Raw genomic sequence first — 14,839 nt, 5'->3', positions numbered from 1 at the left:
GGAGATTTGTGATTTTGTCTGGGCAGACCATAGATTAGAACCTGATATCCTCTTGTTAAGGTGCAGAACTCCACACACTTGCTGTGTGTTTAATATATTAATATATTGCTATATAATATATAAATATTATAATTGTCTCTTAAGTGGTTTACAAAAATAACAAAAACTATACAATGAAACTGAAAACTGTGATGCAGTATAAAATGCCCCCAAAGCAAAAATGCAGCAGCCTATTTTGAAATTGTTTAAGAGTCAGGGACACCTTCCTTCTTCGTCCACAGCATGTAGCAGTCAGTCGGCCCACACATACACATCACATAATGCTTTCAGAAAGGCAGCGGTTACTCCTTTGTGCAATACCTAGGTGCATGTGTGCATGCCACCGCAGCTCACGCTGATGAATCCTAGCACACACATCCTTGCAAAAATGCAAAGCATGGCTGTGATGGAATTTATTTTGCCCTTTGCATCTTCCCATTCTGGCAACAGGCTTAGGAGGGTAACATTTTTTATTGGGCTGGTAAAATTCCAGCTAGGTGGCAACTCGGCTCTGGAACTACGATTCTTAATGTTGATTTAAGTACAGTGGTACCTCGGGTTACATACACTTCAGGTTACACATTCCGCTAACCCAGAAATAATGCTTCAGGCTAAGAGCTTTGCTTCAGGATGAGAACAGAAATTGTGCTCCGGCGGGGGCGCAGCGGCGGCAGCAGCCCCCATTAGCTAAAGTGGGGAGGGAGGTGGGGGCTGGAATCTGGAATCAGTACAGTGGTACCTCGGGTTAAGAACTTAATTCGTTCTGGAGGTCCGTTCTTAACCTGAAACTGTTCTTAACTGAAGCACCACTTTAGCTAATGGGGCCTCCTGCTGCCGCCGCGCCGCCGGAGCACAATTTCTGTTCTCATCCTGAAGCAAAGTTCTTAGCCTGAGGTACTATTTCTGGGTTAGCAGAGTGTGTAACCTGAAGCGTCTGTAACCCGAGGTACCACTGTACAGCCATACCTCCGCTTATGTATCCCTCCGGATACGTAAATTGCAAGCCCAGAAGTATATTTCCGGGTTTTTGTCATGCGCTCATGCGCAGAAGCGCTCTATGACTACACGTGCGTGTGCAGAAACTGTTCCCCTGGTTGCAGAAACCTCGGGATCCGACTGGAGCTCTGGAACAGATCCCGTTCGCAACTGGAGGTACCACTGTAGTAGCTTAGGAGTTTTAAGCTGAATTTAGAGTTATTCTAGAGTTCGTTACTTGATCTGTGGCACCAATGGGTCAGTGTGCTTGGCTGTTAACCAGAAGGTTGGTTGCTTGAGTCCAACCAGGGACAGTTGTGGACTAGATGACCCTTGGGGTCCCTTCCAAGTCTACAATTCTATGATTCAATGCTCCAGAAAAATTCTTTTTGGATTCGTTTATAATGAGATGATGGAAAAATTGCTACTTTAGCTCTGAGACGTCTAGAATGTCCACGGCATTGATGGATGATGCAACCATTTCATTGTGTTCATTTTGGGGTCAGTTGTGCCTTTTATTTATTCTGAAGCTGGAGAAAGCAAAACCTTTCTTCCTTTGCCTTTGTTTGTAGACATGTCTCATGGGAACAGCCATCAGAGTCCCAGAGCTAATTTGTAGAGTTCAGCTCAGGTTCAGAATTCTCTCTGTGCCTCTCCGCTAATGCCCGCATAAGACTCTGTTGTTGGATGGGCTGAGGTATCTCAAAAAGTTCTTTATGCTCGAATGAGCCCGTAGTTCTGCATGTGGTGTTCATAGAATGTCTTAAAACATATTGGTGTATGCGAGGATGTGGTCTTGACAGTGAAGGACAGTGGAGTGCCCTTTCTCACGAGCTATGTTTAAAGGAAGGAAGGAAGGAAGTCTTTTTGTAAAGGAAACATTTTAAAATTTAAAAAGAAGTAAATGGCATGCTCCCTAACTTAAACATTTCTTAATATTAAAGCTCACAGGATATGATGGAGAATCCCTTACCGTTGTGTTTGTAAAGCTGTTGATGCTTAGGTGCTGCCTAGGGGCTTCACAAAGGCAGCTAGACTGGTGACTGGGAGTGGCCGCTGAGACCATATAACACCTGTCCTGGAAGACCTACATTAGCTCCTCGAACGTTTCCAAGCACAATTCAAAGTGTTGATGATGACCTTTAAAGACCTAAACGGCCTCAGCCCAGTATACCCAAAGGAGCGTCTCCACCCCAGTCGTTCAGCCAGGACACTGAGGTCCAGCTCCGAGGGCCTTCTGGCGGTTTCCTCCCTGCGAGGTTACAGGGAACCAGGCAGAGGGCCTTCGTGGTAGTCGTGCCCGCCCTGTGGAACACCCTCTCATCAGATGTTAAGGAAATAAACAACTACCTGACTTTTAGAAGACATCTGAAGGCAACCTTGTTTAGGGAAGTCTTTAATGTTTGATGTTTTATTGTGCTTTTAATATTCTGTTGGGAGCCGCCCAGAGTGGCTGGGGAAACCCAGCCAGATGGGCGGGGTAGAAATAATAAATTATATTATTATTAATTTAATATCTACCGGTTAAATTTTTATTGATGTTATTATCATTATCATCACCATCCATCTGGTTGGCTGCTGTGAAAACAAGATGCCATGCAAATGAACATTTCGTTTGATCCAGCATAGTTCTTTTGTTCGTCGTTTTAGGGAACTCTTGGAGTACCTGAAAACTTCTTAGGGATTCCTGCTGGATCTTACCCTGAAATTGCATAGCCATAGGGTTATATTGAGAGCATTCCACAGAACAGGGGTGGGCAGACTCCAGGCTTGTTGAATCTACTTCATTTTTTGCTAGAACTCCCAAGATCTTGCCACCCAGAGCCAGGTGCTAAAGATATATAGATCGCATTAAAGCACCGAGTACCTCTGAACACTTTTGGAGCCCAGGAATTTGTTTATATTAGCAGAACTGAACTGACCTCACAGTCCTTTCACATACAAGACCACACCATAGCTTTGCTGCTATGGAAGAGTTGGGACCCCTTAGGCCTCTCTATTGCAAATGATCTATCAGTAGATCCCAAACCTCCCTTCTACCCACCCCTGCTGTGGTTCACCCTTAAACCTCATCATCATCCGAAGGGAACTACCAATCCTGGCCACATAATCTGACTGGGCATCCTAAACCATGCTCCAGAATCTTCTGAAACTCACAGCTGTCCTTGGGTAGGCCAAGGGTTTCATAGAGCTAAAGAATTTTAGGTGACACCTCCTAAGAAGTGCTTGAGGGCTGGTTGTTCTTCCTCTTTTATAGATGGAGAACAGAAAGTGAGCAGCTGAGTGCACCTCCTGTTTATAGGAGGATAAATGTGGCTAATTGAGGATTTTAACCCAGGCTTTCTACACCCTAGTGCTGCTTCCTGTTCTTCGGCAAGCAGTTTTGCATTTGTGAGTGTTCGGCTCAGCCTTTCTCAGTCCTGCAAGGTGGCTGAAATTATCATGTCCTATGAAGATCTCCCAGGACTAAGCAGTCAGGGGAAGGGCTGTGGCTTGGAGATGAAGCACATGCGTTGCATGCAAATGGTCCCAGGTTCCATCCTGGCATCTCCAGGGAGGGGACCCCTGTCTACAGCCCCCTGCCAGTCAGTACAGAAACAATACTGAGCTAGATAGAGCAATGGCCTGTCTTGGTATAAGGCAGATTTATCGGTTCCTATGTCGTGTTTTTCTGCTATATATGGGTTCCGTCAATTTGTGATGTAGCCCATCAACCGTATGTTGAAGCCTGCCAAGTGAGAGGCCACCCCCTTGTTTTCCAGCCCCAGTAAAGCTGCAAAACTTGGAGGTATATGGAGCCTTCAGGGCAACTTCATCCATGGCAGCTGACCTCTGGATCATAAACTGCACTGCACAGCCCTGTTTATTCTTCCTAGGAAAGTAAACACTGTCCCTGCGATTGCCAAGGCAGACTAGCATTCCAGCTTGCTTCTTCCTTCCATTAGTGCCCATAATGGCTGTTTGATCAATTTGAGCATAAGCTTCCTTAAGCCTCTTACGTGGCGCTTATGCCACCTTTTGCAGTTTGATCTTCATGCTATTTAAGTTATTTTAATTCAAGTCATCTCCTCACTTGTTTACCCAGTTCTCTCTGTGTGTTTATGTGGCGGGGAGGGAGGTCAGCTAGTTGCCATCAGTAAGTTGCTTCTCCCTCTGTTGTCTTGTATAAAAGGTAAAGGGACCCCTGACCATTAGGTCCAGTCGTGACTGACTCCGGGGTTGCGGTGCTCATCTCGCTTTATTGGCTGAGGGAGCCGGCGTACAGCTTCCGGGTCATGTGGCCAGCATGACTAAGCCGCTTCTGGCGAACCAGAGCAGCGCATGGAAACGCCATTTACCTTCCCGCTGGAGCGGTACCTATTTATCTACTCTACCTACCTATCTGCTAGGTTGGCAGGAGCAGGGACTGAGCGATGGGAGCTCACCCCATCATGGGGATTCAAACTGCTGACCTTCTGATCGTCAAGTCCTAGGCTCTGTGGTTTAACCCACAGCGCCACTCCCCCTCCCCGTCTCTTGTTGTCTTGTATAGTGAGCAACAACTCTCAGTGCTTAAACAAAACAAAACAAAACACTGTGCATCTGAATATATATTGTGTGCATGTCTATAACGTGCATACATGTAGTGATCCAATGAAGCATCTCTTAGAATACGTGTCCCTTCCAAGCAGACATTTTTCTGCTATGAGAGCACACACCATGTGTTAGAATCCTAACTGTACATGTTCTCACCATTTAGCAATAGGGTATATACGCCTATTTGTACCTTCAGTTTGCATGGAGGGAGCCCAGATCTTACAGCATGGCTCACACCACATCAGTGCAAGGAAACTTTTTTTGTGTCTTCCTCCAAGATGGATCTCAGCCCTTCTTCCTTCTACTTCCCGAAAGCCCCTTGCTCTCCCCCAGAAGTGTTACCCTGGCAACCTTTGAAATGTGGTCACACCTGGTGCAAGAAGTTCCATTATCTTGTTAATGACTCTCTTAATGGCCCCAGTTAGGCCAGGCTATCGAGGAATTCCTTTGCAGCTTATATTCTCCTTTCATATCACAAATAACCCCAAATCCTAGCATTTATTCATTTTAGTGTTCAAGGGGAACACCCTCCCCCAGTTCTGTAACAATACCAAGCACTAGCGAATAAGCAGAGTTTAAATCCCATCATTTTCATTTCCAGGAGTTCCAAATGTTTTTGAACTTCCAACTCAACTCAGCAATATCCAGCCTAGCCAATGGTTAGGAATGATGGGAATTGTAGTTGGGCAACCCAGTGTAGAAAGGTTTTCAGTGCCCATTCAGCTGGGGTCACTTTTGCATGTGGCACTGAAATAAACCAAATTCCCACCAGAACACGAATGTTTTCTCATATGCCGTTCATTTAATTCAGTGGGGCTGGCTGCTTGGCTGTGCCCAGGATTTATTCTGGCCATGGGGTTAGATCAACCGTCTTGCCATGCCTCTGTGTGTGTTTTTTGTTTTAAAAAAGTACTTAATACTTCACCTTTTCAGTCAAGTAGCACTCAATAGGGCCAACATGAATTACACTTTCTTTCTGTGTAGGTATTAGGAACAAACAATTTGCTGAATTTCATAACAGAGCGAATAGAAAAGAAATTACAAACTCCACATAACCTTCTGCTTAAATCCTGAGCTGTGTGTGTGAGAGAACGAGAGAGAGCAAGAGAGAGAGAAAATAACAATCTAAAGTTGGCATACCTGTGGAGGAAGATGCTTTAAAAGTACTGTAATGGCAAACCTCATTGTTCAGTAGCTGCTGTGGAATGCAATCAAGACTAGTGGTTTCTCTGTCATGTGATTCCTGATGTCATATTTATGTCCATTTATGTCCAGACCAACACAGCTACCTACCTGTGTCTTAATAGGGTCCAGGTAGCTTCCAGCTAAAACAATAAATCGTTCAAGGTTGGCCTTGGGTTATCAGACCTGGGAGTTTGTGGTGGAAGGCAGGTAACAAATATAATTAATAATAATAGTAGGCACCACAGCCAGAGGACTGCTTCTTTGACCCTGCAGTCTTTGAGCCATCTCCTGGGGTTCTGTGGTGAGGAATAACTCTGTTGTGTAGAGTGGGAGAACTCTAGTGCATGCCAGTCTCACGCTTTGCCAGCTCAGTTAGTAGAGACTCAGTGGTTTAGACCACAGCACCACCCTCATACCGCAAGTGACTAATAGGTAAAGGTAAAGGGACCCCTGACCATTAGGTCCAGTCGTGGCCGACTCTGGGGTTGCGGCGCTCATCTTGCTTTATTGGCCGAGGGAGCCGGCGTACAGCTTCCGGGTTATGTGGCCAGCATGACTAAGCCGCTTCTGGCGAACCAGAGCAGCTCACGGAAACACTGTTTACCTTCCCGCTGGAGCGGTACCTATTTATCTACTTGCACTTTGACGTGCTTTCAAACTGCTAGGTTGGCAGGAGCAGGGACCGAGCAACGGGAGCTCACCCCGTCGTGGGGATTCGAACCGCCGACCTTCTGATCGGCAAGTCCTAGGCTCTGTGGTTTAACCCACAGCGCCACCCGCATCCCTTAAGTGACTGATAGCCTGGTGCAAAATGTGCCTAGCGCCTGGCAAATTTTGAACGCTGCTTCTAGCGCCTTCTGTGCTCTGGACAATGAGTCAGCCACTTCTTACTCATTTCAATGGCTGCCCTGTTTTAACCATCAGAAAGTAAGAATTCTCAGTGAGTCATTGCTCCTTTACTGTTTCTGGCATTCACTGCTCCCCCCCCCCCCCCGAATTACGACTGCAGGGTGATTTGTTGGGATTAGGTACTGGTTGTTGCAGGAGTGGGTATATTCAATTTCCTTTTGAGAATCAATAACTTGAATTATGAGTGTATTTAAAAACCCCATATAGGGTAGGTCAGCTTGGAAAGACAGCTCTCCTGGTGCCCTTAGTTAAAAGCATGTAACAGAAATAATCAAGTTGCTCCTCTTTTAATAGCACTCCAAATAAAATATATTGCCTGAAGTAGACCCCTAACATTCCTGTCCTGTCTTTATAACTTGGGCAACATAAAGTATTCCAGCTCTGACCACTTCAGTGCAGACAAAACTAGTGATATTAACTCTACTTTTGCCTGCAAGCTGGAAAAAACCAATAACAGTAGGAGCTGTCCACTTGTTATTGCTTTCCTTTGAATAAGGAGATACGGAGGATGTTGGTTTTGAATGGAACATGCAATTCTCAGGTTTTTCTGGCCGAGGGAAAAAAGAGAGTTCACTGCCTATGCTGCTTGTTTTTTGTGCACTTGGTTTTATTTAGTATTTTTTGGAGGAGGGGAAGAGATTAAATGGTTGCTGTTATCTCCCTTTAGTAACTGAACATATGCAACCCCTGCAATATTGAGGACACACATCCCGTAGTAGTTTAAACAGTAAGTAAACTGCTAGGCCAGGGTGACCAATGCACCCAAAAAGCTTGCATCTCTTTGTGCCTATCAGTACTGCCAGTATTTGGGGGGGGCGGGGGAAGGGAGGTAAGTAGCCATCACCTGTTAGGCTTCAAAGGCTTCTATGAATGTGAATGTTAAGCCACACCAGCGAGTGAAAATTGCTTGCCAAACAAAATCCACTTATTCACTGTGGGTGGCTTCCTGTTGTTAATCAATAGCGCCTTACCCTTATCTCCAGCAGATCCTGTAACAGCAATTAAAGCAGATCACTGTTGCATTCTAGTGTGTGCAACCTTTGGTCTTTACCCCACAGGGTATGGTCCTGGGGCACTTTAAAGGGGTTCATTTCTTTATGGCGAGAAAAGGCAAAAATATGGTCTCCATAAATGATTTGCCCATCTTTCCTTTCCTATCTCCCACTGCTGCCCCACTTTTAACACTCAATGTGTGTTTTGGGCAATGCAATATGTGGACCGAGTCCTGCTGCTCTAACTTAGCTGATAGCCATTCCATCATATGGAAACTCCTTGTGCTCTGTGCACCCTGCCCTGTTATAAAAGAAAAAATTGGGCACAATATGAAGCTGCTAGTATTTGTTTTCAGTGCCTTTTTGCTGGTTGACGGCTGGTACCGGTTGACGCCTACAGGACCTGCAGTATAGGTGCTCTCTAAACAGCAAAACGTTTAATTTTGTAGCTGTTGCTAATGATGGTTTGGCAGCAAGTGTTTCGTTGCTTTATTTGAGCTGCAGAAGCTCACTGTCTTAATATGTTGTCCAGTAGCACCTTAAAAGGTAAAGGACCCCTGACAGTTAAGTCCAGTTGCAGGCGACTCTGGGGTTGCGGTGCTCATTTCGCTTTACAGGCCAAGGGTGCCAGTGTTGGTCCGCAGACAGGTTTTCTGGGTCATGTGGTCAGCATGCCTAAGCTGCTTCTGGCGCAACGGAACACCAAAACCAGAGCAGTGCATGGAAATGCTGTTTACCTTCCCATCAGAGTGGTACCTATTTATCTACTTTTTTTGGCATGCTTTCGAACTGCTAGGTTGGCAGGAGCTGGGACAAAGCAACAGGAGCTCACCCGGTTGCGGGGATTCGAACCGCTAACCTTCTGATCGGCAAGCACAAGAGGCTCAGTGGTTTAGACCACATTGCCACCCGTGTAGCACCTTAGAGACCAGCTAAGTTTGTTCTGGGTATAAGCTTTCGTGTGCATGCCAGACCTTTATATATAGTGTGAGGGTGGGGTGGGGTTTTTCTCAGAAGGGTAGTAGGAGATGGGTGGTTAACTCAATGGGTATGGAAAATCTGTTGACGACTGCAATTAGTCCTACAGGAAAAACAAAGGGATAGTATGCAGATGACCAAAAATAGCATATGTAATGAGACAGGAATCCAATATCTCTCTTCATACGAGGTCTCTTCATAGTTTTCAGTTTAGTAATAAGTTGTAATTCAGCAACTTCTCTTTCAAGTCTATATCTGAAATTCTTTTGTAATAAGACAGCTGCTTTGAGATCCTGTACTGAACGTCCTGGGAGATTGAAGTGTTCTCTTACTGGCTTCTCTGTCTTGTGACTCCTGATGTCAGATTTATGTCCAGACCAACACGGCTACCTACCTGTGTCTTAATATGGTCCAGGTAGCTTCCAGCTAAAACAATAAATCGTTCAAGATTGGCCTTGGGTTATCAGAATCTGTATCAAAGGAAGACCTGGGAGTTTGTGGTGAAAGAAATATAATTAATAATAACAGTAGGAATCACAGCCAGAGGACCTCTTCTTTGACCCTGCAGTCTTTGAGCCATCTCCTGGGGTTCTGATGTGGTCCAAGACATCCATCCTCTCATGCAGATGGAGAAACCAGTTGTGCAAAGTCCTGGAGGTCATGGGACTATTTTGTGTGCACAGATTGTTTTCCCCACCCCACATTGTTCATGGCTTGGGGGGTTTGTAGAAATCAAAATGTGCAGCTCCATAAACTGCTGTGTATTTTTAAGTTGTAGGGCCCTGTGAACCTGCGGGTTCTCACAACGGCCTTCATTTTGTCTCGCTGTCTTGCGCCGTTTGAGCCGTGTTTGAAAGAGGAAAGCTTCCTTTTTTTTTTTAACTGATAAAAGCTGCTTGCTGTTTCCATTTCAGGAAAGCCCCACAGCATTGGCAACTCTGAACGGATTCAGCTCTCAGGAATGTACAATGTTCGAAAAGGGAAAATGCATTTGCCGGTCAACAGATGGACAAGACGCCAAGTTATCCTTTGTGGGACGTGCCTAATTGTATCATCGGTGAAAGAGAGCCAGACTGGAAAGATGCATGTGCTCCCCTTAATCGGTGGAAAGGCAAGTGAATCACTCGGTTACTCTGCATATATGGTATACCAGAAATAATTAACCAGATCCTGTAAAAGTTTCCCATTGGGCATAGATCTGGCTACACAGCATTTCCATTTGGATCCTAATGGGAGTGGGGTGGTGAGATTTTCAGTTGCACTATACTATTTCTCCTCTTCGTGTTCTGTTAAATTATGTACATGAATTGCTTTAAGAAGCCATGTTCATTTTGCATTTTTAATTTCTTTTCTGTGTATCTCTGACTCTTCGTTGCAAAGGCTTTGTTGCCATAATACTGTCTAAACTCTGTGCGTCATCATTGTGCCTTGGAAACGGCACCTTCTGATCTTACGGCGGTCTAGTGATGTAATGTTTAATGGGTTGGCGTCATGGGTAGCGCCGTTATTTTCCAACCCAGAATCATTGAGTTGATTTCCAGGTTTGGGGGGGTCTTGAGCTGCGACCTGAACAAGCAATTCTTTGACCCTGACGATGAAGGGCAATAGGCAAAACACACTGCTCTGTTGACCCGACAGAGTCAGAAGATTGTTGTGTTCTTATCATGCCTAGTCAATAACAGAGGCGTCCTGTTTTCTGCCACTGCTTTGACAACTCTGTTCCTTCTCTGAAGAGGCTCCGAGGCTTAAGAAAGCAGTTAAGTCACTAGGCTAGCTTCATCTTAAGGAACTCCTTGTTAAAGCCTGCAGTCCTCCCAGAAGTAGTTGGACTACAACTCCCATGATCCTCGGGAGTTCGCCATGCTGTCTGAGGCTAATGGGAGTCCCAACATCATCTAACAGTGGACCACATGTTCCTTGTGCCTGCTCTAAAGTATTACAGGCATGGCAGGAGAGAGGTTGTGTTATGAGTAAGTGGTGCTCTCATTAACACTACCAAATTAACCTGACGGTCAGTATCCCAGCCATACTGTGCAGTTCATTCACCACCGCAGTCAATTTTCAAAAATTGCTAGATAAAGAATCAAATGAGCAATTCAAATAAGCGTTTCACCTTTGCAAAATTGTAATCACCTTGAATGCAAGAGTTTGCTGGCAAAACGTTGTCTTGGTTGTGCTCAGCAAATTGGTGGTAATTGCAAGCGTTGCAGTGCAAAAAAGCAGCGTTGTGCCGAAGGCAGTGTGGATATTTATTTTCATTCATTCTTTGGCTTACTTCATTTATTGTTACACATGCAAGGAGTTGCATATGTTCGCATTGTTTCATTTTTTTCAAAGCAACTTTTAAGAATTCAACTATCAGTTGGGTTGTAAAGCCCTGCAATACATAATGTATCTGCTGGTCTGTCTTGTGCTCTCCAGCCATTAATATTTCCCTTTATACCTCTGCACACCTTCCTTGCACACCCTCTCTGAATCTTTGGGTAGGTCTTGGTTTTCAAAAGGCATGTGAAATTGTTGTTTCTGAGCAGTCCTGGCAAACTAAGTTGAGTGGGCTGCTAATGGGCAAATGGAATCATGCATTCAGAATTACAGTCTTGCAAAACAGCTGCCCAAAGGTTTGTTTAAAGGTTGGCAAAAAAAGAAAGAAAAATAATTTTTGTGTTGCTTTTGGTGAAGGAAAGAAATCCAGGAATGACAGAAATAACCAATTCAGTACAACTGAACAATTCAGATAGTCCATCTTTCTCACTAGAAGCGGTCACATCCCAGTAGTAGCTATTTTTAAATTATTTGCTTGAATAGAATTTATTAAAAGTTTTAGCAGGAACTGCAAGGCAGCCCAAACTGGCAAATTTATTCTACTTTGTATGCTTCAGTGTATATACAGCGGCTCGTACTGAATTGGATAAAGGCTATAATGTATGAGTCAATTTACACTGATATGCATGTGTTTCATCTGATTTAGACCTATGGACTTGAATGAAATTTAACACAGCATCCTTAATGGTCATTAAATCACTGTGTTAAATAGTAGCATTTTGTTATTACTAGTCTGTACAGTGGTACCTCAGGTTAAGTACTTAATTCGTTCCGGAGGTCTGTTCTTAACCTGAAACTGTTCTTAACCTGAAGCACCACTTTATCTAATGGGGCCTCCTGCTGCTGCCGTGTCGCCGGAGCACGATTTCTATTCTCATCCTGAAGCAAAGTTCTTAACCTGAGGTAGTATTTCTGGGTTAGCAGAGTCCGTAACCTGAAGCATATGTAACCCGAGGTACCACTGTATTCTCTACATCTGGCTTAACAACTTCCAATTTTTGGCCACATCTTCTTCCTTCTCCTCACATACCCTTGCATATTCTTTCTAGGATTACTATTATTATTATTACCCCACGCACACTCTGAGCGGTTCCCAGCAAGTATAAAACATAATAAAACATTAAAAACTTCCCTATACACAATTGACTTCAGATGTCTTCTAAATGTTGGATAGTTATTTATTTCCTTGAAATCTGATCAGAGAGCATTCCACAGGGCAGACACCACTACCAAAAAGGCCCTCCATCTGGTTCCCTGTAACTTTACTTCTCACAGAACCACCAGAAGGCCCTCAGAGCTAGATCTCAGTGTCCAGGCTAAACAATGGGGGTAGAGATGCTCCTTTGGGTATACAGGGCGAAGCAGGGTTTAGCTAACTATGACCCTTATTGGATGATAATTGGTAATGAGAACCACAGCTCCCAGCATCCACACCGGTGCCATTCTAGAAATACAGTTGCTTAAGTGTTTCCTTAGAAACACAGGGATGGGGCACCTGTGGACTCCAGGTTTTGCTGGTATCCCACCAGCCCCAGTCAGCATTGCCAAAGGTCATGACTGATGGGATTACAACAGGAGCACCTGCCTCATACTGTTCTTCAGGGTCAATCAACCCTCCGTCGGTGATATGAGCAAGCAGGTACACTCTGCAGACAACCAAGGGCAGAATGAACCCTGAGTGCACTGACTTTCTCCCAGAGGGTTAGCCTGGGCCTACGATGCCTGAGTCATGGCAAAAGTGTGTGCTAAATGCCTAAGCACAACTAAATCTGTAATGGCTGGCAAAAGTGTATGACTCACTTCTTCACATACAGAGGACTTCAGCTGTGAAAAACTCTTGTATACTAGCACCTTCACTTGGGTCCAGAATATGGCAATATTATTATTATTATTATTATTATTATTATTATTATTATTATTGATTGTGCTCCATCCATCTGACTCAGTTGCCCCAGCCACTCTGGGTGGCTTCCAACAGGATATACAAAAACACAACAGAGCATCGTACATGAAAAGTTTCCTGATATAGGACTGCCTTCAGATGTCTTCTAAAAGTGGTGTCATTGTTTTTCTGTTTGACATCTGATGGGAGGGCATTCCACAGGGCGGGTGCCACTGCCAAGAAGGCCCTCTGCTTGGTTCCCTGTAACTTCACTTCCTGCAGCGAGGGAACTGCCAAGATATCTGATTATTTTGTATCCACAAACACGTGAATTCGCCACCCCCTTTTCTGCCACCAAGGGGAACATATCTGCCCCCACAGACCCTCGTGTTTAGTGTTTCTTTCAAACTCTCCGCAAGTCTAATAAATCTAGTTGTTACAACAGTGTTTCCCTGCCAGAAGCAGCCAGCAATGTGTGCAAACGCATACAGAATGACATGGCATAGCTTGAGTTGTGGGTGTGTGGTGGGGAAGACTCTGTATGGAACAGCTGTTCTTTGGAGGCAGTCCATGTTCTTTGAAACGTGTAGATGTGCCCTGACACTTCACGGTGTGTGGAGCTCTGTGATTTGTCAAAACAGCCCTTCATAGTTATGGGTAGATCTAAGTTGCTTTAGTTGGAAAGATTTGCAGGGTACACATTGCATTTGAGTCTTCCCTGGAATTATTCAGGGTTGTTTTTTTTTTATTATTTAAAAAATGGTTCTAGTCTTACGAGACGTAGGAAGAAAACTCTTACTTGCAGGAAGCCTTGTTCATTTAAACAAATGCTTTAAGAGAGGCTAGAGCTCTGTTTTATGCAGTTTTGGAAACTAGGGGGAAAGCCAAAATTCTTCCAGGAGCATAGCTGGCAACTGTCCCTTATTTGGTGGGAAAGTCCCTTATCCCAGCGCTCTGTCCCACTGCTGTCCCTTATTGATGATGTCCCTTAAATTTCCCGGGTTTCAAAGGAAGCAGCTCCTCTACCTCCCTGCCTGCCGGCCAGAGAGGAGGGAGGCTCCAACTGTGTTGCTTGGCTGCGTTGCTCACCCAATAAGGAGTCTAAGAACGACTGGGAGGGATGGAGCTTACACGCCTTGTGCCGATCAAATCGGCCGCGTTGCCTGGGGACTCGCCTTTCCTCAGCGCTTCCCAGCGGAGAGGTGATGATGGTTTTCCTTGTTGCATCCCCTTTGCCGGGTTGCTGCGCTGTGGGAACCACCGCTTGAGGCTTCGTTTGGCTGCTGGCTGGGCTTTCTGCCTTTGGCTCAGAGGGGCTCAGAAGCTGAACATACCTGTGGTCGGAAAATCCCTTATTTTGGGCTGCTGGTCCCTTATTTTTGAGGCTGCTGGTCCCTTATTTTCAAATCTGTAAGTTGACAGCTATGTTCAGGAGTATTTAATGTATCTTGTAAAAGCACCAACTAAACCTTTTATTGAGATTTCTCTGCAACAGATTCCCCACCCCCACCCCATACATTAGCAGCAGACGCTGTACTTCATGGACCCCAGCAGTTTTGCATATCGGCTGCTCCGTTTCCCTCGAAGAAGGGTGTGGTGACTCTTAGAGGCAGAAGTGGTGTTGACAACTTGCTAATTAAAAGATCTTGCTGTAAAGCTGAAATGAGGTGTTAAGAACTGTGACCTTGTGCTTTCAGACCCACTTGGCCTCGTAATACATCCTGGTTCATAGAGGTATCTAGATTGACAAGTGTAATCCTTTGAGGGTTTACCCAAAAGGAAGTCCCATTGTATTCAGTGGGGCTTAATTCCAGGCACCGTATTTTTCGCCCTATAGGACGCACTTTCCCCCCTCCAAAAATGAAGGGGAAATGTGTGTGCATCCTATGGGGCGAATGCAGGCTTTCGCTGAAGCCTGGAGAGTAAGAGGGGTCGGTGCGCACTGACCCCTCTCGCTCTCCAGGCTTCAGGAAGCTATCCG

General features: G+C 45.0%; 1 protein-coding gene across 4 annotated transcripts in view; it reads left to right on the top strand.

Moving 5' to 3' along the window:
- The window catches only part of PHLPP1 (PH domain and leucine rich repeat protein phosphatase 1), a 158,260-nt gene that overhangs the window by 72,896 nt on the left and 70,525 nt on the right, over window positions 1–14,839 (top strand). For all 4 annotated transcript variants that reach the window (XR_014513335.1, XR_014513336.1, XR_014513337.1 and 1 more), the window contains exon 2: window positions 9,569–9,765. Coding sequence is in view for 1 of the 4 variants with exons in the window: in XM_083449263.1 (XP_083305389.1) it covers window positions 9,569–9,765 (197 nt within the window). In the remaining 3 variants the exon portion in view is untranslated. The remainder of the gene's footprint in view (window positions 1–9,568; window positions 9,766–14,839) is intronic.

Source organism: Podarcis tiliguerta (assembly GCF_965153285.1).
Source record: "Podarcis tiliguerta genome assembly, chromosome: 7".
In the NCBI taxonomy this organism is placed as follows: domain Eukaryota; kingdom Metazoa; phylum Chordata; class Lepidosauria; order Squamata; family Lacertidae; genus Podarcis; species Podarcis tiliguerta.
Note: the sequence above shows the minus strand (reverse complement) of the source record. Positions and strands in the feature narration are given on the sequence as shown.